General features: G+C 38.0%; 1 protein-coding gene and 1 pseudogene across 1 annotated transcript; one reads left to right on the top strand and one right to left on the bottom strand.

Annotated features, from left to right (window-relative positions):
- Positions 1-98: 98 nt before the first annotated feature.
- On the bottom strand, positions 99-16,987 carry LOC103721911 (UDP-galactose/UDP-glucose transporter 5B). Its single transcript, XM_039133070.1, has 11 exons — positions 16,361-16,987; positions 14,004-14,117; positions 13,835-13,927; positions 13,606-13,671; positions 9,637-9,735; positions 5,895-5,974; positions 2,737-2,849; positions 1,259-1,347; positions 895-981; positions 736-804; positions 99-660 (listed from the first exon to the last, which is right to left on the bottom strand). Exons 1-11 carry the CDS (start codon positions 16,469-16,471, stop codon positions 559-561), a joined length of 1,023 nt encoding a protein of 340 aa, XP_038988998.1. The 5' UTR covers positions 16,472-16,987; the 3' UTR covers positions 99-558.
- Positions 16,988-21,843: 4,856 nt separating this feature from the next.
- Positions 21,844-22,763, top strand: LOC103711380 (annotated as a pseudogene).
- The last annotated feature ends 557 nt before the right edge of the window (positions 22,764-23,320 follow it).

Genomic DNA, 23,320 nt, shown 5'->3' on the forward strand with positions numbered 1-23,320 from the left:
GCTCCTGAATCACAGTCAACGCGTTTGGGCACAGTTCCTTGTGAGTTGTCAAGATGCAATGCGCTGTCAGAGTGTGGCATGTTTGCATTAGAAAAAAGTTGTGCATAGTCATTGCAGTTTTCTATAAATTATCGAATCATGGAAATCAGATTTTTTTGATGAAATAAAACAGACACCATTTGGTTGTTTTTTTTTTCACGTATAAAATGTATATCTTATAATGAAAAGGAAAAAAAATCCTATCTTACATGGAAACACCACCATGTTTTCCTATATTTTCTACACCTGAAAGCATTGCATGTATCTGGGCTACCAAGTTCTTCGTTTTCTTGTTGCACCCTATTTCCACCTACCTGGTTCATCCTATCAGAAATGAAATTCTTCCTGTAAACCGAAAGATCAAATATAGTGGATCCTTTCTCCATCTCTTCATAATCCTGTCTACCAACGCCAATGGGTAGGTAGCAAACATGATGAGGAAATTCATAGAATTTAGATAGAATTATGAAAATATCAAAGATTTTCCCATGCAGAAGAAAACCACTTGAAGTTCCAGTGTCATGAACTGTTCGTTGCTGAATTTGCATCCAAACCATTCCCTGGCTTGTGCGGTGTGCTTTTTAAGAAGCTTTTCGTGTAAAGAGCTCCAAAGACGATGGCCTGATAAAATGCTGATGTCACTTTTAAAATTCGAAAAACCATGAGACAAGGAAATCAATTGAAGAAAATGCTTACAGCTCCAATCCATTGTATCCAACCTAGGGGATGAGAAAACCAAACACACGACAGCAATATGCTCACCAACTGCACCAATGATGGGTGCAAATTTGTCAGATCAATTAGACAAATCCATACGTTAGATTAAAGTGTAAGAAGCCCAGGGATATCCGGTACCTGTCTTGTTGTCATTATGGTAGCAAATGTAAGAGCCCCAAATGTTCGGATTGTAAAGGAAATAAAGAACTGACTGGCTGTCGCTACCTGCAAACATAAATCTCAGTGATGAAATGGGCGCTTGATCAGAAGATACAGCACAGTACTATGTCAGTTTAGTTACTTCTTACAAAGGACCTTAGCATATTCTTCTTTTAATTAAAGAAGGAAATGATTTTGGAGGTTTAACAGTCAACCATACGTATGTGCATGTGTCCGTGTGCGCATGTGTCCGTGTGCGCATGTGTCTGTGTGGGGGAAGAGAGAGAGAGCGAGCGAGCGAGAGAGAGAGAGAGAGAGAGAGAAACTAAAAAAAAGTTCTCACAGTGGATAGAATTGCAACATCATAGAAGCAATCTTGATGACGAAGTATAAAATCTACTGCAGCCATAAGATGACCCTGTACGAGAAGTCCTGTTTTACAAAATAAACAATTATTTTAGCAAGCAAAGAAATTTTAAAAAGCAGACACATGGTTACTGATATAGCAAAAAAATCTTGAATAAAGGAAAAAGAAAATTAGTAGCCCTTTACTACCAAATGGCTGACAAAGCAGGAACTTAAAGAAACAAAAACCCAAGAAGGAAACGAAGCAAGAAAATTTTCTTTTATAAGGTGCCCGGAGAAAGGGAGGGCAAAAAAATGAAGTTGCGAGATGCTTAAATTCTTGCAACATACCCGGAACTCAAAGAAACAAAAGCCATAAGCAAGAAACTTTTATTTCATAAAAGATGAATGAGCAGGAACGGAACTTCCATTCCACTGCACTGAACCTTCAACCAAGCTGGTCGGACTGAAGTAAAGGATCAATCACCTAGCCGGGCACTGCTTCTTGCTTAGTCCTATCCCGATTCTGGACCTATGACAGCTCAACCACATAAAATCCAACTTCAACCGCAGAAAAGGGGTTAGCGCAGGAAACTCGCATGGACTGACAGCCCTTCCCGACCTAGAAGAGGCGACAACTCCTCATCGAAGGTCAATCACTTCGTGCCTATGCACCCTATTCCCTAGGAGTCAGAGTTCACGTTCTGATCTAGCAAATCCACTTTTCAGATGAGTTCCATAGTTTTGGACAGGACAGGTGGGAAGCAGGAGGTAAAGCGTCTGTTAAATGACTTGAGAAAGGAGGGAAAAAGAAAAACAAAGTTGCAAGAGATTGTTGCAACAAAACCTAATCTTGTGTGTTTGATACCAGGGAAATCATTACAGGAAGCAGCGGGAACAAATAAAGAATTAAATCTTTAAAACACCCATGTGCAAGAGTTAGAATCATCTCATAAAAATAAAGCAATTTAACATTGCTTTCATGGTGAAAGAATGAGAATAAAAAAACGATCCTCTTCTCAGAGGCTGAAATAAGATCTCGTAGTTTAGGCACTTGATTTTATTACTAAGATCACTAATTAACAACTTGGGCCTTTCAAGAAAAATATGAATGCTGTACTAAAGCTTAATTTGTCTTACAAAATTCCAAGGTGGTACACTGGTACTTGGTTAATCCGAACATGTCTGTCTATGAAAAAAAGTAGTCAAATAGAAGTTCAATCATCAAAATGTTTCTACACAGGATATATTGCATGCAACATTAAACATATAGACAAGAACAACTTCATGGACCTGCCCATCCACCAACGCTTCAAATAAATTAATAAATAAATAAGATTTATCATCTCCAGTACCTTCTATTCATTATAGTGGTACATGCATCATTTTACCATATTCCAGTTCGAAAATCAGCAACCAAATATTGAAGAAAATTTAAACCATAAAAAAGACAATCCAGAATGGACAAGTGGTTACCAGTTAAGCTGAAAAGACAAGAACACATTGTCGTGTAGAATATTTGGTTATGGATTTCCATGTCATAACCCTTAAAAAGTTTGTCTTGGAACGTGCTTGTAAAGCCATCAAATCTGGAAATACATCAAGCAGCACATAAGCGGAGAGATACACCTATCAATTCAACAAGTTCTGAAAACAATATCAAAAGCATGAACAGCCAAGCATGTATAAAAATCAATAACCTTTAGCTAAAAATATTATCACAATGAAATGAGGATGTATCTTGCAGACACACAAAAGAGCAAAAACAGCTTGCCAAAACCATTTGCAAACCTGTAGAAACACGCCGAAATGGTTTGAGCAATGTATAGATGTCAACAGATGAACAAATGCATAATAACAATAAAATTAAGACATCATCTGAGACAGCTAGTCAAGAGAGAGCTAGTTCACTGACTACATTTGACATTGGAAATTCTAAAGTGGCATATCCTCATATAAATGATAGGTTGGTTGCAACATATTACGAAAAGATCAATGCAATAGATGGCATTTTCACCAAAGGCAGAAGGACAGTTGCATTGTCTTATATCATGAGAGAATCATCTAATGCTAAATAGAACTTTATGATAGAGCAAATGATAAGTCCGCATTAACCATATATCAAGAATTAGAAATGACAACAATTTAAAACTATATTTCTTTTGAAAGTTGGATGATGTTCTGAAATGATGGTGACTGAACTAGCATGAGAGAAGTAAAATATGAAATGAAAGTTGACTTCTGCTAACACTTTCAGCAAACATCACATACCGGGGAAGTCAACTTCCATTAGGATTAGAAAAATCCATATTTACATGTTACTTGTTTAACATGAAACACCATGAAACCCAAAAACCAGATTCCGGTCAAAATGATAGGGAGCATGGGGCAAGATATGGTGACACTAGGGCCTTGACCATTAGCTCACACATACCTCAACTATGTAAAGAACAGGTTAAACAATTTCATACATGACCAACATGCACCTATGTAAATCAAAATCTAAACAGTCTTACAAATATGGATGTCAATCTTGGACGCGACTGAAAAAATTTGACAAGGCAGCAACAAGGAAGGCAAACCTGACATGCAAGTATGAAGTTGAATTTGGGTTGAGAAGTTGGGAAACAGACCTTATAAGTACAATATTTTAATATATATTTTGATAAAATAACATATTTGATGGGGATCATGATGGATTTCGAGTATACACAAAAGAAATAATCTAAACTTTGCATTGACTTGGATGATCTGGTGCCATGACAGGAGCTTCACGGATATCATTGAGCATCATTGGAGTTTGTCGAATTTTGGGTCTTAGTGTCATTTGTTTGTTCATTTTAGTTATATTTAGCTATGTTTTGTTTAGTATACTATGAGAAAAACTGGATTTAAATGACTAGTTTAGTCACGCGTTATTAAGAGTCAAGAGGGCAACTTAGAAAATAAATAAGGGGCGGGTTACTATTCATGGCGTTGTGGCGTGAAAGGTAATGCTAAAGTATCATGCCTTATAACGCTTCTTTGTTTTAGGGTTTTTCATGAACATTTTATGCAAAATTTTCATCAATGAAATAAAAATTCTCTCTCTTTTCTTTGCAAGTGAGGTGTGGAATATGGGAGTGAGGCCCAAGGGAGTGATTTCCTACCGAGTTGGCGTGTGATTGGTTTGTTTTCTCTTTTTCTTCCTTCTCAAAAATATCTCTCGCTGTGTTTCTATTTTCTTTATTTTCTTTTTCCTCATTTTTGCCATATTACAGCCTAAAGCAAACTCCCTTCTACCCTTGTTACCATTCTCCCACTGTCAATTAACAACAATCAATCACCACCTATTTCAGGCCTTGATCTATCTAAAACCTAATTCATGTGAGTCCAATCAGATTTGCAACATCTGCATACCATTTAGCCCTCTTGCTTTGGTTCTAGAAAACCTTGCAGTAAATCAGCAAATCACAAACCTAGTCTTCGGAGCGCATCCATTCCTATGATAACTGAAAAGAAGGTCTCAGATCTTGGACCATCACACGATCTACAAGCAGAAAATGGGAAAAGACTGGATCTGGACAGTGATTGCAGCAAATTCACCTAGGCAAATGAAGATTCATTGGTTTTCATCCTTCATAAAATTCAGGTAATTTTTGATACTTCTACTGCAAGATCGTATGCTTTATTTGTGAAAAGCTATCATCTGAATCTGATTTCAGCCAGTGGCATTTAATCATCTATATCAAGCATTTCTTTGCACTAGAATAGATTATAATTTAATCCTAAGCCTGGTTTCTCAATCTTCATTTCAGCTTGCTGTTTAGTGTTGCATAGCATCATATTTTTATATATTTACATCCATAGCATTTAAGTCTGCATAAGTTTAGGTTAAGTTTCGTCATATTTGTATGTCATTAATTATTAGGTTCCCTAGGGTTGTTCTGTATCAATATTTGTTCACTGTATAGGAAATTATATCCTAAACCTGATCCACTTTCCTCTCTTCTCTCACCCCTCCTCTCCTCTCCTTCCCACCCTTCTCTCATCTTAAGCACTGCCCAACCATCACCAAACCACCACCTTGCCTGCCCATCAACCCACCCTACTGCTGTCTCACACACCCACCCACCACATCAGTTCCACAGCAACCTCCTCGCCAATCCTGACCACCACTCATTACTCCACCCCACAGCAGACACATTTCCTTTCCTCCTCTCCTCCTTTCCAACATCTTCTATTCTTCCAGTCTCCTCTATATCACATCCAGGGCATCTAAATATCCGCCAGAGGATTTTAGTCCAACAAACTTGACCTGTTTGTGGGCTCGGTCAGGGTTGAATCACGTGAGGTTCGTCTTGGACAGAAAAGGCCACATTACTTCAATCGACACAGGTGATTTTTCTTTAAAAGTTTTGTCCTAACAGTTTAAAGATTCTCTATAAATTTGAATGTACATAACATTATTAATAATCAAGATACTCGTTATAATATATACAGACAAGAATATTATGAATGTTCAATTTTGTCGTCCAATAGGTATATTTCATAAGTGACTAAGGAAAACATGAAGATCGCTTAAAAAGTAGAGTAAATTGTGTCATGCAACCATTCAACATGGGAATAATTTAGCAAGAAGCAGCAGGACATACCCAAGATAACCAATCATAAGCAAAACTCCCCAACCAGTGCTTTCTCTTCCTGTATTGTATGGACTAATGTCAGCTGATGCCTACATATGAGAATTCAAAGTCAAAATATGTCAGACAGCAAAAATAAACAGATCTTTTCTTTATTTCTTTAGACTAACAAAACAATTACTGAACCAAACACCAATATCAGAATAACTGTATCAATAGCATGTGGCACTCAATTATATTAGAATGAGAATGCTCAAATCACCCGCCTAATGAAAATTCCACCGAGTTACATAATAATGCTAAAACACTTATGTGGAAATATACAAAGCTTTAAAGCAAGTATCACTTATATTTTACATGCATAAATAATTTAAATACTTTAATTATTTCAGTGTGATGAGCGCCCTAGGAGAAAACCATAATTGCGTTTCTATTCAGCTTTGACCCTAAATGCGAATAAGCATAGAATTTTTCATGGTATGTTCAATTAGTTGAAGATCCCTCCATCCTTGATGCAGTCTTCTTGACATTGAATCACGTTTAATATCTGCCCATAATTCTTCTATATACTGTTAATCTGAATGACTCACATTTGTTTAAAATCTTGGTTCAACTAGTTATATATGTAAATCCAAGTAATCCTAGAAAACTGAAAATTCACACTTGCAGTAACAAGAGTTGTGAAAGTTCTCAACCACGGTAATCGGAATCTTAAACTTGGCTGGCTATGCAGTATCAAAAATAGCATGACTGTATAGTTATTGAAAAACGATATAAACAAGATTCACTTTTTGTCATCATTGCTGCTAAATAGAACTAGAAATTTTCAAGATAATATTATATTAGAGTTGGTGCACTTACGAAGCCATCTTATCTTGATACATCATTAAATATTTATGAGATAACTTTCTTTCACTAACAAATAACAAATCAAATTTATCAATATTAACATGATGTATGACAGGCTGTGTCATCAGCAAAGTCAGTCGGTTGCAGAATTGCTTAGATGGTATGCTTTAAGAAATTGTTGGAGAACTCAGTGCTCAATTGCTTGCAGCTATAACCACTGCAACTGCTTCTGAATTTCAATGACTCACTTTTCTGGTGGTATGGTGAGGGAGAATCTCAACTATACAAACGATAATTATGCACCTAGATGCATCATTACACACTGATAGGCTGACGTGAAAAATAGCTACAATACCTACATTATGTTATCACTATGATGGCTGCATGATTCCTAAATCTAGTGTGATTAGTCTGATAACTAAGCAACATGAAATAAGATAGTTGGTCACATTTAATGACATAAAGGAAATTTTGATTGTTCTAAGGAACTATAAATTTGATTATTCTAAGGAACTATAAGGTGCTCGGCATGGAATGCACATCCTACCAAGGGTGTACATAGATAGGGTCAAGCAGTTTAATTAGATGACTAAATCCAAGATAGGTTATTTGGCCAATTAGATGTGATCAAACATTTAGAGAAGTAACAAGCAAGCACGTATATGCATAGACACAGAGAACACATGCATGCATGCACAAATATATTAATGTTTTTTTGTAAAAAATGTTTTCTTGGACATAGGACTTCCCTAAGGTCAAATAAGCTTAAGGAAACAGTTTGCATATGGGTTACGTCAGTTTAGACATGACATATGGAATCTCAAAGAACATGTGGGATGCCAATTATGTGGCAGAATTTACACGTAGAAGTAGCATTGTAAGGCCCTCTTATGCTATTCCTTCCCTTGGGGCTTTTGTAGTAACACAATATTTCCAGGTCACTTACAACTTACAACTCAACATGATAATATTAGCCACTACTTGATTTAGAGTCAGTAAATTAAATGTCAAATTCAAGCTATCAAGATCAAGTGCCAATCCAAATTTACTTGCACAATCCTTTCAAATTGAACAGTGTTCCATCTTCTTGATGCTAAAAAAAACTAAAACGGACAACTAGTGAGGGAACTTAGAAACCTCTAAGCAGGAGTATGCGAGAGTACCTTAGGTAACATTTATTTCGTTTTTAGAAAAAACATGGCCAGCATATTATCTATTATCATAAGAAGATTAAGTAGTGCTGCAATTGGCCGCTTGACTAGAGTAGATCCTTGCGAGCCATCATCTTGCATGGACAGCTTTTAAAGAGAGGTCTGCCACAAATTGGGGAAACATAGGGTTGCAAGTAAGGTTCGCCATATCGGTACCAAACCCCGTGCCAATACCATCATATTATAGTGTTGGTACGCAGTATGAAACGAGATGGCAAAACGTACCGAGTGTCTATATGATACAAGACTATGTACCGATTCGTTACTGGTATAGTATGGTATGAGACTGTGTACCTGTTCGGTACCAACTAGTACGGCAGACTTTAGTTGCAAGCTTCTATATAACTTTTCTCTTCTTTTCATTGCATCTTTCCTATTCTTTCTTAGAGAAATTGGGCATTCTCCTATGGAACTAAAGGACAAAATACCTTTTCTCTAGGACTCACAGATGCATCAATATTTAGATCTACTCATTTTTTTCTCTTGAGAATAGGGAGGTTGGAGCCACCAAATATCTTAAGGGATAACAGCACTTTAGGGCTCGAACCTCTGATCTTTCGCCTAGAAGTGAGAGGGTGCACCACTAGGCTAATGCTCAGGTTAAGGTATACTTTAGGTACACGAGTCTAAGGTCAGACCTTGTTCTCCAAAGTGCAACTATACGAGTCTCATATAAACAAGATTTTTATGTGTGCACTTCGACTAAACATATTCATCATGCCATCTAAGTATTTGACTAGTAGGTTTAGTAAGACAAAATTTATTGACATGTGGCCAATCCATGCATGTACGACAATTCCGTTTTTTTCCCTGTTGTGTATCATGATTTTCTTTGACAAGCTTGTATTCCTATTTGCTAATGGAGAGCCCACATTTGAGCAAATCTATTGAAAAAGCCTACTGAACTAACCGCAGCCACAAATGATGGACACTTTAGGCAGTTCTATTATGTTTTTATTGTAAAAATTCCATAGTTCTTTATCAACTTAAGCATCTTGACATGTAAAGTCATTTCAAAAGCACACAAGGAATAACTTACGCAATTTGCAAATTCATGTTTCTTCTATTATTTTTGTTTATTGGACAACATATATTTCTCTCTCCTTCCCCTTTCTCAGTTTCTCATTTCTGGAGCTCAAAAAATGGCTTCCAGTATCAATGCCACGTCCCATGCCTAGATTTTTGGAGGCTGTCCAGCACTTGAAAATACTTTGTCACTTGGCAAAATACTGATTATAATCCATAATAACCTCAGTGGGATTCTTTCCAGTCTGTATTCAACCTGTCATTTGTCACTTGAAACTCGAGATTCTATAACTACTCTTAGCACTTGGCTTAGCTACTTCCTTTTACTTTTCTTTTATTTATTTTTCATATTCCTATGTGAAACATAAACTTGATGTTGCTAATTCCTATCTCTGTTGGCAATATTTTTTTCATACTGACACCTTTAATGGCTACTATGTTTTCTCCAAACCCATACAATGTGTCAATTATATAGCTTTGGTCTATCATTTGTTTGCTTAAGTGCCAATCTTTTAGATAAAAATTTTGAAGAGCATATGAATAGAAAGCAAAATACTAAAAGAATGCACATGAGCAAACATCACCAATTTATGAACTAAGCAATTACAAGTGACTTGTACAAATTAGAAAAAGATTCAAATTTTTTAATATTTTAGCTCACTAATTACCGGATATAGAATGAATAATGTACAGCCAACTGTAACTAGAACAGCAAACATATAGTCTTTCCCATTATATCTCTTCTGCATTATAAGAGTACTCCAAACCTGAACAAGAAATAAAAAGATTAGTCAGAATGAAGGTACTTGACTGTAATACACAATTGCACACCAAAGGAATAAAAATAAGCCTACAAAAAGCGACTTAGTTGATGCATTTACTGTAAACTTAGATTTGAAAAAATGGTTAGAGTTGCTACTTTGTTATTTTTTTCATTTGTAGGGTGATTTAGCATTTTAGTCAAAAATGTCACTAGAACAACATGATAAAACCTAAGCAAATCATTCTACAACCATTATGATATAAAATAAAACCATAATTAGGGTGAGAGGAATGTCTCATGTTTGATGGAGGTGCAGATAGCACTTTATAGTTGTTATGCAATCAAAAACTTGAATGTAGAGAGAGCTACAAGTCCAAGTTTGTTCCATAAACCAGGATCTTGGACAATGACTCATTTGTAGGATGATTTAGCATTTTAGTCAAAAATGTCACTAGAACTACATGATAAAACCTAAGCAAATCATTCTACAACCATTATGATATAAAATAAAACCATAATTAGAGTGAGAGGAATGTCTCAAGTTTGATGGAGGTGCAGATAGCACTTTATAGTTGTTATGCAATCAAAAACTTGAATGTAGAGAGAGCTACAAGTCCAAGTTTGTTCCATAAACCAGGATCTTGGACAATGACTAGAACTTCAAACTTGTCTAATAAAATGCATGTAAAAAAATGCTTTAATCTAAAAAGATCTAGCCTTATATATGAACCAACAGCAATAGAAGATCAATAATGTAGATCCTGTGAACTTCTCTATTTTGTATATCTACAGGTAAATAATTTATTGACCCCAGTTCATAGTGAATCTGCAAAGCTATTATATACAAGACCAATGATTTACATAGACAGAAAATTATATACAGACCAATTATTTAATTTGCTAGCAGGAGAAGCAAAGAAGCTCAAAATGCCCACCATGGGCCCTAACTAGGCCAAAAATTAGGAGATATGGGCATGTTGTTACCCCTTAATAGACAAGAGCCTACAGAAAAATTGTTAATCACTAGAGCCTTTTGTTGAGAGAGGTTAGAGAATAAATCAGTCAGTCAGAAGACTTGATAAAATTTCTGCTTTTATTTTTGAGATTTAGAGATCATCATGCATGTGATCTGTCTGTGAGCAACAAGTCCTAAGAGGCCTATTTTGAGATGTACATTAGCCACCCCCCTTGAGAAAGAAATACAACTGGAAGTAGAGACGGGCTAGATCCAGAATATATTTGAGTAAGTTTGGCTGCCTCTTTCTTCCTCTCTCAGATTAAGGCCCAGTTCCCTCTTTCGTCTTCCCATGACAGCCATGTGACACTTGAGCTTTCATTCTTCTAATTCACTCAACCTTTTCATCCCCCCATCCACCCAAAAAATGAAAAAAAACAAAAAAAGAAACATCCAGGTGCTATTTGCAACAGATCATACCATCAGATCTCATCTTTAATTTTGTGAAAATCTCAAAGTATAGCTATTTACACACATCCTTTTACCTAAAATACCTATTAAACTTTAAGAATTTAAATTCCTCTTCTTTTTGCCACTGTCCTGCTAAACACTAAGCCAATTCTTCCATGGATTCCATATTACAATCCTGTAGCCACTGTCACTTGACTGTATAATCATCTAGCCCATGAGGATGATTCACTGAAGAAGCTTTGATATCATAAAAAGGCTTACATAGTTACATATAAGTTTTTTGTTTGCTTGTTGCAAGTTGAAACTTGATGATGTATTTTCCTCCTTTCACGACCTTTCTTTTGTTGGCGTATAAAGTACTTTCTGGAATGATATAAGAAGTTGAAGACTACACTTTGTTCTATAAAGATTGCCCCACACCTAAATAGCAGCCCATTAACCATGCTTTAAGCTTCCAGTTTTTGAGGCCATAAATTTAGAATTTAGTTCCATAAAGACCTTAACCAAGAAATTTCACCCAAATTAGTTGGGTTTGGCTTTAATAATTATTCTTTACGATTCATCATATCAAAAGATGCATCCAATAACAATGCCAGCTTCATTATTTTATTTCTCACTTCTATCTACATTATGTTATTATAGGCCCTCCTTTCCTCTATTTTTACCCACAAAAACCAAGGCTGCACTCCTTATGAAGGATTCCTCAAATTCTAGTTTAGGATGCCCACATCATTTCATATGGTCAGTCAATTTATCCTCAATTCTCCAAATATGAAACTTCCTGCAAAGAACACAATAACACCACCTTTCTTAGTTTTAGGCATTTATGTTTTCTGCATTCATATTATGTGTTTAAAACATCATTATTGCACAATCCAAAGAACATCTGTGCATTATTTCCATCTTACAATATTTTCCCCATGAGTCTCCAAAGTGGGGTCATGATCAACCAAAACCCCAAGATTGCATACCCACTCCATACATGAAATGTTTTCATATTTCAAATTTTTGACATATTTTTTTCCTCATGTCATAAGCTATACAATTATACATAATTTTTTTCCTCATGTCATAAGCTACACAATTATCCACAAAAAATGTGCATCATGTTACCTCTTAATAAAAAGAATGAGTTACTTTGTGACAAGTGTAAAGAGACATGGAATTAAGACGAACTTTTGGTGCAGGCCACCACAACTAGAGGTTCAATCATCTTGAAATAACTAATTTATGATCTAACTCAAACTTGCATCTCCATTACAATAATTATAAAACAATATGTCTATCTTCCAGAACTCTTCAACAATAAAAATTAGAAGTTCAAAAGGAATGGAACAAGGAACCTATCAACTGCTTTTAAAAAACTATCAGATAGCAACCAAAAAGATGACAAAGAAGACACTGAATTGTATTGTTGAGAACATCAGAAGAAAAAGAAAATTGTCCACTATATGAATGCATGTCTTCATGAAATCCATATAATAGTTGTTAACTCTAAATTTCAGCTCCTGGGCACGTCTCGTTGCAACCGAGAGAAGCATGCGAGCTTTAAGCTTTTGTAAAAAAAAGGGGGGGCCAAAGCTAAAAAAGTTACAACTTCATGTTAAAATTGACGAAAACATATTAATAATATGATAATATGAAATAGTAAATGCAATATAGAAAAATTTTATATATTTTCATCAATTTTTCCTTGTTTATCAATTAAAAAATCAGAAAAAGCAAAAGGTAATGAACATAAATATCCAAAATGCATACATGTTCTAAAACAAAAGACAGAAAAACTTGGAGCTTATATAGTAATTTTAAGTAGGAGCATCCATCAAGCATCACAGAGAGAAAAATTATTATCTCTGAAATGCATACGTGCTCTAAATAGAAAAAGTTGTAGCTTATACAGTAATTCTAAGTAGAAGTATACATCAAGCATCACAGAGAGTGAAGTTATTATCTCAAGTAAAATGGCAAATTCGAAAACCCACTAAATATCACAATTATGGCATAATTAATATAAAGACAAAAAAGGTATTACTAAGTTCCTGTTGATTAGATATGTTTATAAACCTAGAATCAAATGTCTGTAACTAATAAAGTGATAATGATAAAGATACAAATATGCATGCATATTCTTTAGTAAATAAATATTTATCAAGTCATAATGTTCCAATCTATAGCTTCAGTCTTGTTATATATGTTTGAAAAGGAAAATGCAACTTTGTCCTAAAATAAATCTTCCAAACATAACCGGCCACTTTTATCAGATAGAAGTTCATCAAATGCAATCCAGAATGGGGATTATTATGTATTCACCTTCTATCAAGTGAGCCAAAAAGAGGGCAACGAAAGGTGGGTTAAAATAAATATAAGCCATGTCAAGTACACAGGATACATGAAATTGGAAATGTGTTTCATAGTCATCATTTCTAATATCTAAAAGTGGTGACTTACCATCACAGGTATCATTTTTGCACATTTAGCAAGTGTCTGAACTGGGAAGCTTACATATTTCAGGGCCTGAAACAATCAGTTTTCATGTCATTGCATACAGGGAATTTCATTAAAGCAAAAGTTTCGGTGGAGAACCAGGAAACTGAGTGTCAGACTGAAATGAGCTTATGTCATTTTATTCTTATAATAAGAAATTAGCTATCAAGGGCACCAAATAAAACATGCTTACCTCATACTGACATGTTGTGGTCAGTATGTTAGATATTGACACTCCACAGTATTTATAGAGTGGAGCAGCAGGATCCAAGGATTTCTTACTTGCCTAAATAAAGACATAAGAAATCAGCAATCTAACTTCACCTACATGTCCTAAGAAACAAATTGCTTAGCTAAGTTACCAGTAATATGGCTCCAGATACTGCAGATGTTGTAATACGGTTGCAAAAAACAAGAAAGAGTGAGTATTTAAAGTACTCTTTGTTTTCGCCATATGGAACTCTCATGATCTTTTCCTGCATGAGAAAATAATTTAAAGTAAGCAAGAGGCATCCTATCCAATAAATTGCCAGCTTTAGAAAATGATTAGAATGCTTCGCCAAAACAGCAAGGACCAAGCAAATTAATGTATTATTGAATAGCAGACTCTTAAAATAAGACACACTTGAAGCATATCAAAAAGTTAAGATGAATGATTTGTAAAGCCTTCAAGCAGAGCTACATAGCTTAAATTAAAATAATATGATAGGTGCCGATTTAAGGGGCCATTGCTTGCTTAATAAATGGCTTGGGCTTGACAAGCGCAATGATGCCGGCTCAAGTCTTGGGGCATCCATTTTGTGCAAAAAAAAAATGCCACCCCTCCCAGGACCCCAGATTGCCAGGACCTAACTGCCAATCTGGGGTAATAGCCCTTTAGCATCGATTTAAGATATGCTGAAAAAGAACCTCAAATATTAAAATGTAATAAGTTGTTAATGACCAGAGTATCAGACTGGCTACCGTAAAACATATGTAATAACCAATCATTCTCATGTTCGTGCACCTCTGTTGATCATGCCACCATGATTAGCAGCACAACTCAAGGTTCATCGAGAGTAAATGAGAATCATGTGAAATTCAATAAAATAATCAACAATTTGGGCATTGTCGCATTTTTGCAACAGGACAATGGGGAAAACAAAAGGGTACCAATTTTGCACAGCCTACTGGTGTTGTCTTTGCTTAGACTAGGTGTGTGCAGTGCTTTAGCTAAAATAGTATAGCATAGGATTGGAAATGCACAAAACCATTGCAAAGATATCTAGGTTAAGCTACAGCTTCAAAACTCAAAAGCAACCTAAATAGTTGTTAGCTTTTAAAGGAAGAACATAGTTCACTATGTACCTCTTAGTGAAGGTTATAGAAGAACTAAGAGAAAGTTATAAAAACAACTGGCTGCACTAAAACTTGTACGTATCTAAACCTACATTTCAAGCTTCAAGGACCAACGTAGTTTTTAAAGCCTCAGATATAGCATCCCTCCTTTATTGAATTAAACATCAAAGAACATTCAGTATGATACTGAAGTAGGTGAGAATCCAGCCATAGGCATGTCTAATGTATTGCAACATGGCTCAGGAGTTTAGAAGACAGTCAGAGTCTTGGTGCTGGCAACAGAGACAAACTATAAATTACACCAAATTTATAGGATGAAAGCTGAAATGTAGCCTAGTCAGATAAGAAAGGATGACAGTTACCCAAGATAGATCCTAGGAGGATAGTGAGCTATTGGCACCTCAAAAACACTTCTTATTTACTGAAGTTTGTTCTGAATAATATTAACACCCAAATTACAATATTAGCTCCATACTCTGGTGACCCAGACCATGAAGGGTCGAAAGAACAAAAAATATTGACTTAATATAACTTTCATTGCTATCAGATACAGGAAAACAGGATCAAGACAATAGACCTGGAAAGCTTATCAGAGGACCTTGGTCTCGCCTAGACGATAATAATGCCATCATGCATAGTAATTATCTTCTCAATAAACACAATATAAAATATGTGTTAACTGGGTTCTTTTTATTGGCGTTAAACAACCTAACTAAGGAAAAAAAAAGGATCAAAGTTAGAAGGAATAAAGAGTAGAAAGAATCACCATACTCGTACAGAGTATTATGGGTCCCACTACCAGAAAGCACCACCCGACCTACCTTCCGAGTTCCGGCCCATGCTGAAGCACATCTCTACGCAGGAAGATACGAAAAAGGTTAATAGGAAAGCTCTGCTTTTTTCTTTTTCTTTCTTGTATGCGATTGTGCTCAAACTATTTCAGATGTAAAAACCCTAACTTGGCAGGCGCAGCAGCCAAGCTGGTAACCGAGTTGAGACCGACTGCAGGCACAGGAAAAACCTAAAGCTGTCGATTTAGACGCTTTAGCATGTATGGTGACTATTTATTTATTTATTTCTTCCGTCAAGTTCTTTTGCGTAAATCTAGTGTAAAATGAACTGCTTTAAAAAAATCCAATTCTGATAGCCTATATGAAGGACTGCTTTAAAAACTTGTATTAAAATTTAAAAAAGGATCTTTTTCAGGACATACGAAAACAAAAACAAAGAAGAAATAAATCAGTACGGAACCAACCGCAATAGATATGAATCAAATCTACGGACAACTACCTACGTTTCCTGATAAGAAATTTGCGATAAAATCCTCGTAATTGGACTATAAATCGTGGAAAATAGCAAAGAGTATGCGATATATCGGTACCTGGAGGACCCCATATATGACGAGAGTGCTCATGATCCCAACCACGGCAAACGCGCATTTCAACGCCTTGTTCTCTTTCACCGGAACGAGAACGAGAGGAGGTTCGGCCATCTTCCATCCAATCCAACCCCGACCGCTCGCTGTCCCCCAGCCCCAATAACGAGAGAAAGGTTGACTCTTGGAGGTAAACACCCAAAACAACAAGATTTTCGCAAGAAAAAGAGATTTTCGCCCCCTCTTCCCTTAGGGAAGAAGTGGGTCGATCAATCGGAAGGGGGCGTAGAGGGAGAGGAGAACCCGGAAATGTGGGAGCGATCGGCAAGGGTTTTCTTTGCTTTTCTTGGCTTTTCTTGGTCGGATCGAGAGGAGAAAGATGGATATCGGGCGCGATATGTGGGGATCGAGAGGGCGAGGGTGGATCGGAGCGGCACGTGGTGGGAAAAGGAAAGGGCGACTCGGCAGTAGTTTAAGGGGCGAAGAAGGCGGGGGAGAAAGAGGAAAGCGTCGCCGGCGGTCGGCGTCGTCGGCGATGGCGCGGCGTTGGAGAGCGGAGGGACCAAGATAACTAAGAACGGGTGAGTGGGGGCCGAGCCCGGTTAGGTTGTAATTGTTGCCCGCGTGGTTGACTAATTAATGGCAGAATTTTCTAACGGTTGCAAGCTGCAGCGGATCTCGTAGAATATTCAAACTCCGAACGGAGTCAACGGACTCCCCCAACCGGACGTCGCCCCGCTCACTCAGCTTCTATCTGATGTCACTTCTGGTTTGGAAGTACTATTAAAAATATATATACGCATATACTTATACGGATTGAACGGGATAAATAAGTTTAGACATAAAAATTTAACAAGAAATTTAGTACTTTGCTTGAGAAATGCACAGCTTTGAAAGTAAAATTACTATGATATGATTGTTATATTACATAAGATAAAACTATATATATATAAGCACAAGCACGATAAATCATTTATACTTTGCTAAAGGATATTGTAGAAGTTAAGATTGAAGGATATATGAAAGGGCATGCAACTGCAAAGTAAATGGGAGGAAGAATCAAGGAGGCTCATCGCTCTAATTGCACTTTATAAATAAGAGATAAAAATATAAAAAAATGATGAGGAAATATTTTTCAATAATTGTCAGATCATACAAAAGAAAGGCTATGTTTTAATAATTTATGAACCCATCAGTAAGATAAGGCTTTATACTCTTCCTTCCCTTCATTCCATAAGCAAATGAGCCTGTCTTTCATCCCTCATCCCTAAAGAACGTTTAGTTTCGGTTACACAAAATGATTTATGATGTTACAAGGTTAGAAAGCAATATTTGAGAGCGTGCCCTTTGCATTGCACCGGACTATTTAAGGAAAGTTGGTGTAATCCTTGTGCAACAGACATGAGCTTGGAGTAATATTACGAATTTATGATGGCTCCTAAAAAAAAATTATTTCAGTTAGATTGGAACAATTCTTAATTATTTTTTAAAAAATAGAAATTGATAGATGGCAAGAGATGGGAGCCTTGCCTTTTTCATAGGTGCAATAGATTTAAAATTTTGACCCGCATTAACAAAATTCAGTCTTAGAAGAGGGAGAATGAAGAAACCCAAGGAGTGCAATTAGTGAGCACCCAATAGCAGGTTAGCAAGAATGCAAGATTTTGGGAAAGGTGGATTGGACGGTTTTTGAAACTGGATATAAACAAAAAGCGTGGGTCCGTATATACCAGTTTGAAGGCGCCACTTGAGGAATCTAATTTTCTCATAGATTCCATGGGGAGTTCTAAATACACCCCCCCGATTGCTCAGGACACCCCCCAAAAATTAAAAAAAAATTAAATACTCTCTACACCCCCCCATTTGCTAAGGACACCCCTAAAAAATTAAAAAATCCTAAATTACCCTTCACCCTCCCCACCCCCTCACCTAAATTGCTCTCTACACCCCCCAAACCCCCCCTCCCAACCCCGCTCTTCCCCTCCAAAACTCCACTCCAGCCGGCTTCTCCCTTCCCCCCAAAAAACTTCGCCTCAAGAACCTCAAGCACCTCGCCGGCGGCCAAACCCCCTCCGTCTCCTCCTTCTCCCTCGCCCAAAACCCCCCCGTTCCCCCTTCTCCCTCTCGTCGCCGGCATTCTCCCCTTCTCCCTCTCGTCGCCGGCATTCTCCCGGAACCACCTCCCCAGCCATCTCCCGAGCAACGAGCACCTCGCCGGCGCCTCCACGACCACGTCGAGGTAGCTCCCCGCCCCCCCGCCTCCAGTGCTCCGTTCGGCACTGGATCGCCGAACAGAAGGGTTCTGTTCGGCTGAACAGTGCCGAACAGAAGCCCTCTGTTCGGCAACACTCAACCGAACAGAAGCCTTCTGTTCGGCTGCACGGTGCCGAACAGAAGCCTTCTGTTCGGCTGCACGGTGCCGAACAGAATGGTTCTGTCCGGCTCTGAGCAGCCGAACAGAAGCCTTCTGTTCGGCTCTGTGCAGCCGAACAGAAGCCTTCTGTTCGGCTCGGTGAAGCCGAACAGAAGGCTTCTGTTCGGCACTGTGCAGCTGAACAGAAGGGTTCTGGTGCGTGCCGTGCTGAATTTTGTGCCGAACATTTATGTATGCAATTGAATTATTTTCTTTGATATAGCCTAACATTGAATTTCTATATTTTCAGACATGGATCCCCGTCCCGCCAGAGTTAGACCTATGAATTGCATTCATCAAAGCCAAGTCTCTATCTGTAACAATCAACTCAGGCAAAACATCATCAGCTATGACACTGCGCAATCTCTCTAATGCCCAAGTATAGCTTTCTTCCCCCTCAGAATTTAAGTATACAAAAGCAACTGAAAATGTCATGTCAGTAGATGTCACCCCCACAATCTCTAAGAGCGGAAGACGATACCTATTCGTCTTGTACGTGCAATCCATTATCAACACACGGGGAAATGCACGGAACAAATCAATGCTGCCAGGGTGTGCCCAAAATAAGTCATGCACAACATCCGTATTAGTACAATTCCTATGCCACTCAATATATTTAGCCTCTGATAATTTACCTAATAGATGTTGCATTTCAGACCTCCCGGCTTTCTCTGCAACCTTAAACCGTTGACGTACATTGTAGATAGTCTTGATAGTCGTAACATTGAGGGCATCTCTTTCCTTCAATGTGGATAATATGTCCTTTGGACGAACCAAACTCTTCGACATATCCACTAACAATTCCGTCTCCTACTCAGATAATCTCCCTGCATATGAGTGCCCCTCCAGATTCTCTGCAGCGGGATGATTGTGCACTCCACATACGACCAGTAATATCCAATCATCCGCAGTATCCAATTTCTTTCCTCTTAATGCAAAAGGGCATCCACACTTCTTTGTCCCACAGGCAGTCTTTATTCGCTTTTCTTTTGTGGTTCGGTACGTCCCACCCCTCTCACAACCTAACGTAATTCTGGGTTTCTTAGAAATGGTACCTGCATCGGATGATTTGATTACAACAACAAAACCATTTCGCCTCCCAGCTTCACGACACCAATTACACAAGTCCTCTCTACTCTTGAAGATCTATACATTAAACAATTTATGTAAGTACACAGTTGTAAAAATAGCTCGCTAAACTAATACAAAATTGCACAATATATTATAATACCTCGTAAGTTGTAAATTCGCTTGTGTAATCCAGTACAAATTCTGATCCAATTATACTAGATTCGGTTGTAGCATAGCCCTACATATAAAATAATTTATCATCAAGAATTAATGAATCAGAGGATCTGTTCGGCACAAAATTCAGCACGGCACGCGATTTGGCACGAGAAGGCTTCTGTTCGGCTGCAGAGTGCCGAACAGAAGCCTTCTGTTCGGCTGCAGTGTGCCGGACAGAAGCCTTATGTTCGGCACTGTGCAGCCGAACAGAAGCCTTCTGTTCGGTAGAGCGTTGCCGAACAGAAGGCTTCTGTTCGGCACTATGCAGCCGAACAGAAGCCTTTTGTTCGGCGATCCAGTGCCGAACGGAGCACGAACCGTGAAAAAAAAAACTTTCGAAACAAGGTGGAACACGTACCTTTGCGGCCGATTCTTCGTCCCAAATCACTAGTTGCTTGTCCATGCTTCGAATGGGGCTTAAATCTCCTTCAAAGATCGCCTAAACGATGTAAATGGATCGAGGGGTTTAAGGGGGGTTTGAGGGGTGGTTTTTTTTTTCCTTTTCAAAACGAAACGGAGGAGGAGATGGAGGAGGAGGAAGGGGGTTGTACTGAGAAAATTTCAAGGGCAATATGGTAATTACACTAAAGGTTAGTTTGGGTATTTTTTTTTTGGTTTTTGGGGGGTGTCCTGAGCAATCGGGGGGGTGTATTTAGAACTACCCATTCCATGGCCTTCGCTGGCCTTTAGTTGCCACAGACATTACCAGCAGGACATTAATGCATAGTTTCAAGGAGTCATGAATAGATGTTACGAAGAGGTTGGGTTGTATAGGATATTTTGATGGCTAACAGCACACACTCGAACTGGTAGCATCTTCAATATTGCTGCTCTCAACGTCACCTCCTAGGTTCGGAGCACAACATGGCCTTATTATTGAGGGGTAGCACCCACGATAACACAAAGCCAAACATTATATGTTAAATTTTGAATTTATCTTAACTTCCAAATTCATCTCAAATAAAATAAAATAAATAGGAATCTAAGTTCATTATCCATTAAATCAACCAATATTAGTTCCAGAGAATCTAAGTCTAAATATAAATACCAAACCTATAATTTTTAAAATTTAGAAAATTACTAAGCTACAAATTCATAATCAATTGAAGGACTAAAGTTCTGCTATATAGATCGCCAAGCTTGCTAGTACGAGCTTTAAGTCTGTACCATCCTTCGTTCCTATTGATATTATTTGTTTGGAAAGAGAAAAATAAAAATATAAATATATGAGGGTCGCAGCTCAGTGAGTAAATCTTTTACTACCTTACCAAATTGAGCATACATTTTTCTGTATCAATGCATCACTTAAGAAAAATAACAAATATTCTAAAATAAGCATTCATAATACAGTATGTTAAAACAAATCATAAAGCAAATCATGCATGAACAAATCATTTATCTTTCATAATTATGTTTAAATTATAAATAAAATCGTAAATTATTTTTCGTGTTATTTAATCCTATCATGGATTAAAATATTGCTCACAAATATTTGTGCTATGATCATTATAATCTATCATAATGCTATTTTCGTAATCGACAATATATCATAATTCGTATCCGTTGCCAATTTTAACTTTGACCATCAAACTGCACTAGCCAATTCAGTTAAGATATTAAAAATAAAAATATTTTTTATATATTTAATAGTTTTACTTAAGGATCGCCGAATCGGTACCAGTAGGTATACCGGTCAGCCACTGGATCGGTTTGGAACGCTTTAAACCGGTACCATTGGTTTAGCCTGGTTCATGCATCCAAAAGTCAAAAAAAAATTGGCGTAGCTGGTATGGATTCGGTGCAGGTTGAAACAACCGGTTCGGCATTCCTTGTTTTTAATTAAAATAAAATAATAAAATATACGTAGATGGCTAGCTGGATGGTAGCGTTCATGAAGCACGACCAAATCCAAAAGTGAAGGACGGCAACGCAAAAGTGAAAGACGACGTGGTGGCGGAGCTCCAGTGGCGGAGGATGGTGGAAGACTTATCCACCAAGGGCAAATTAAAGAACTGCGTCGCAGTCTGCGACGTGTCCGGGAGCATGTCCGGCACGCCGATGGATGTGTGTGTTGCTCTCGGGCTTCTGATCTCGGAGCTCAGCGAGCCGCCGTGGAAGGGGAGGGTCATCACCTTCAGCGAAACGCCGGAGATTCACAAGATCACGGGCGACACTATCAGGGAGAAGACGCGCGATGTTTATGACGACGATGGATTTCGGAATGAACACCAACTTCCAGTCGGTGTTCGATCGGATTCTGACGGTGGCGGTGGGAAGCGGAAGCTGCCGCCCGAGAAGATGATAAGGAGGGTGTTTGTGTTCAGAGACATGGAATTTGATCAGGCATCCGAGAACGACTGGGAGACAGATTTCGAGGCCATCTGCATGAAGTTTAGGGAGAGCGGATACGGGTCGGCGGGTGCCGGAGATTGTGTTCTGGAACTTGGGGGACTCGATCGAGAGCCACGCCAGTGCCATCAAAACAGAAGGGGGTGGCCCTGGTGAGCGGGTTCTCGAAGAATTTGGTGAAGTTGTTCCTGGAGGGAGATGGAACGTCAACCCGGAGTCTCTCATGATGGAGGCGATCTCAGGAGAGTACCAGAAGCCTGTGGTGTTTGACTGAGAGAGGTTGAAAATATCTACTTCAGCTTCCTGTGCCTTCTTGTGACTTCCTGAATGAAGCCCTCGTGTTCTCTTTTACCCTTGTAGTTAGACGTGAGCCTTTTTTTTTGTGAAAGGAAGAAAAAGGAGAATCGATATTAAAGAATTAAAGTTTCTTATGTCTTTAATCTTTTGTCTCGTTGGCTGTCTTGGTCATGCTTTGCTTTTCCTATCAGTGAATGTCCTATAATCTGCAGGCATCATTCATTATATTGCTTTGAAAGGCATCAGCGAAAGATAATAATATTTAAGAGAGAAAAGAAAACAGGCAAAACCAACTATTTCGACCGTCTTATTTTGGTGCCTTTGTCATCACTACCACTGCCACCATCACCATCATAGCTTCCACTTCGTCCGCGGACCGCAGTAACTATCACCACTACTCTTAGCAAAGGATAACATGTTTATCAAACAAGCAAAAACTGCAAGGGCTATGTAGAAGCAACTACAGTATACAAGCATAAGCAACGCAAGGTTATGGAGCCATTAATCAAAGAATTCAACATTTTATCACAAATTCCAGCTCAAAATTGAGTTGTTTGAAGGCAACCAATGGTAGAACTTACACATGTAAATCAATGCGAATGATCAGCAAACCAATAAAT

Source organism: Phoenix dactylifera, chromosome 13 (genome assembly GCF_009389715.1).
Source record: "Phoenix dactylifera cultivar Barhee BC4 chromosome 13, palm_55x_up_171113_PBpolish2nd_filt_p, whole genome shotgun sequence".
Lineage (NCBI taxonomy): Eukaryota > Viridiplantae > Streptophyta > Magnoliopsida > Arecales > Arecaceae > Phoenix > Phoenix dactylifera.

Bases quoted from the DNA above. Each gene is read 5' to 3' on its own strand.
- LOC103721911 (XM_039133070.1), bottom strand. From the start codon at position 16,471: ATGGCCGAACCTCCTCTCGTTCTCGTTCCGGTGAAAGAGAACAAGGCG. The intron at 13,928-14,003 runs GTAACTTAGCTA...GTCTTTATTTAG, and splicing joins TATCTGGAGCCATATTACTG to GCAAGTAAGAAATCCTTGGA. The intron at 2,850-5,894 runs GTATGTCCTGCT...ATGTATTTCCAG, and splicing joins CTTATGATTGGTTATCTTGG to ATTTGATGGCTTTACAAGCA.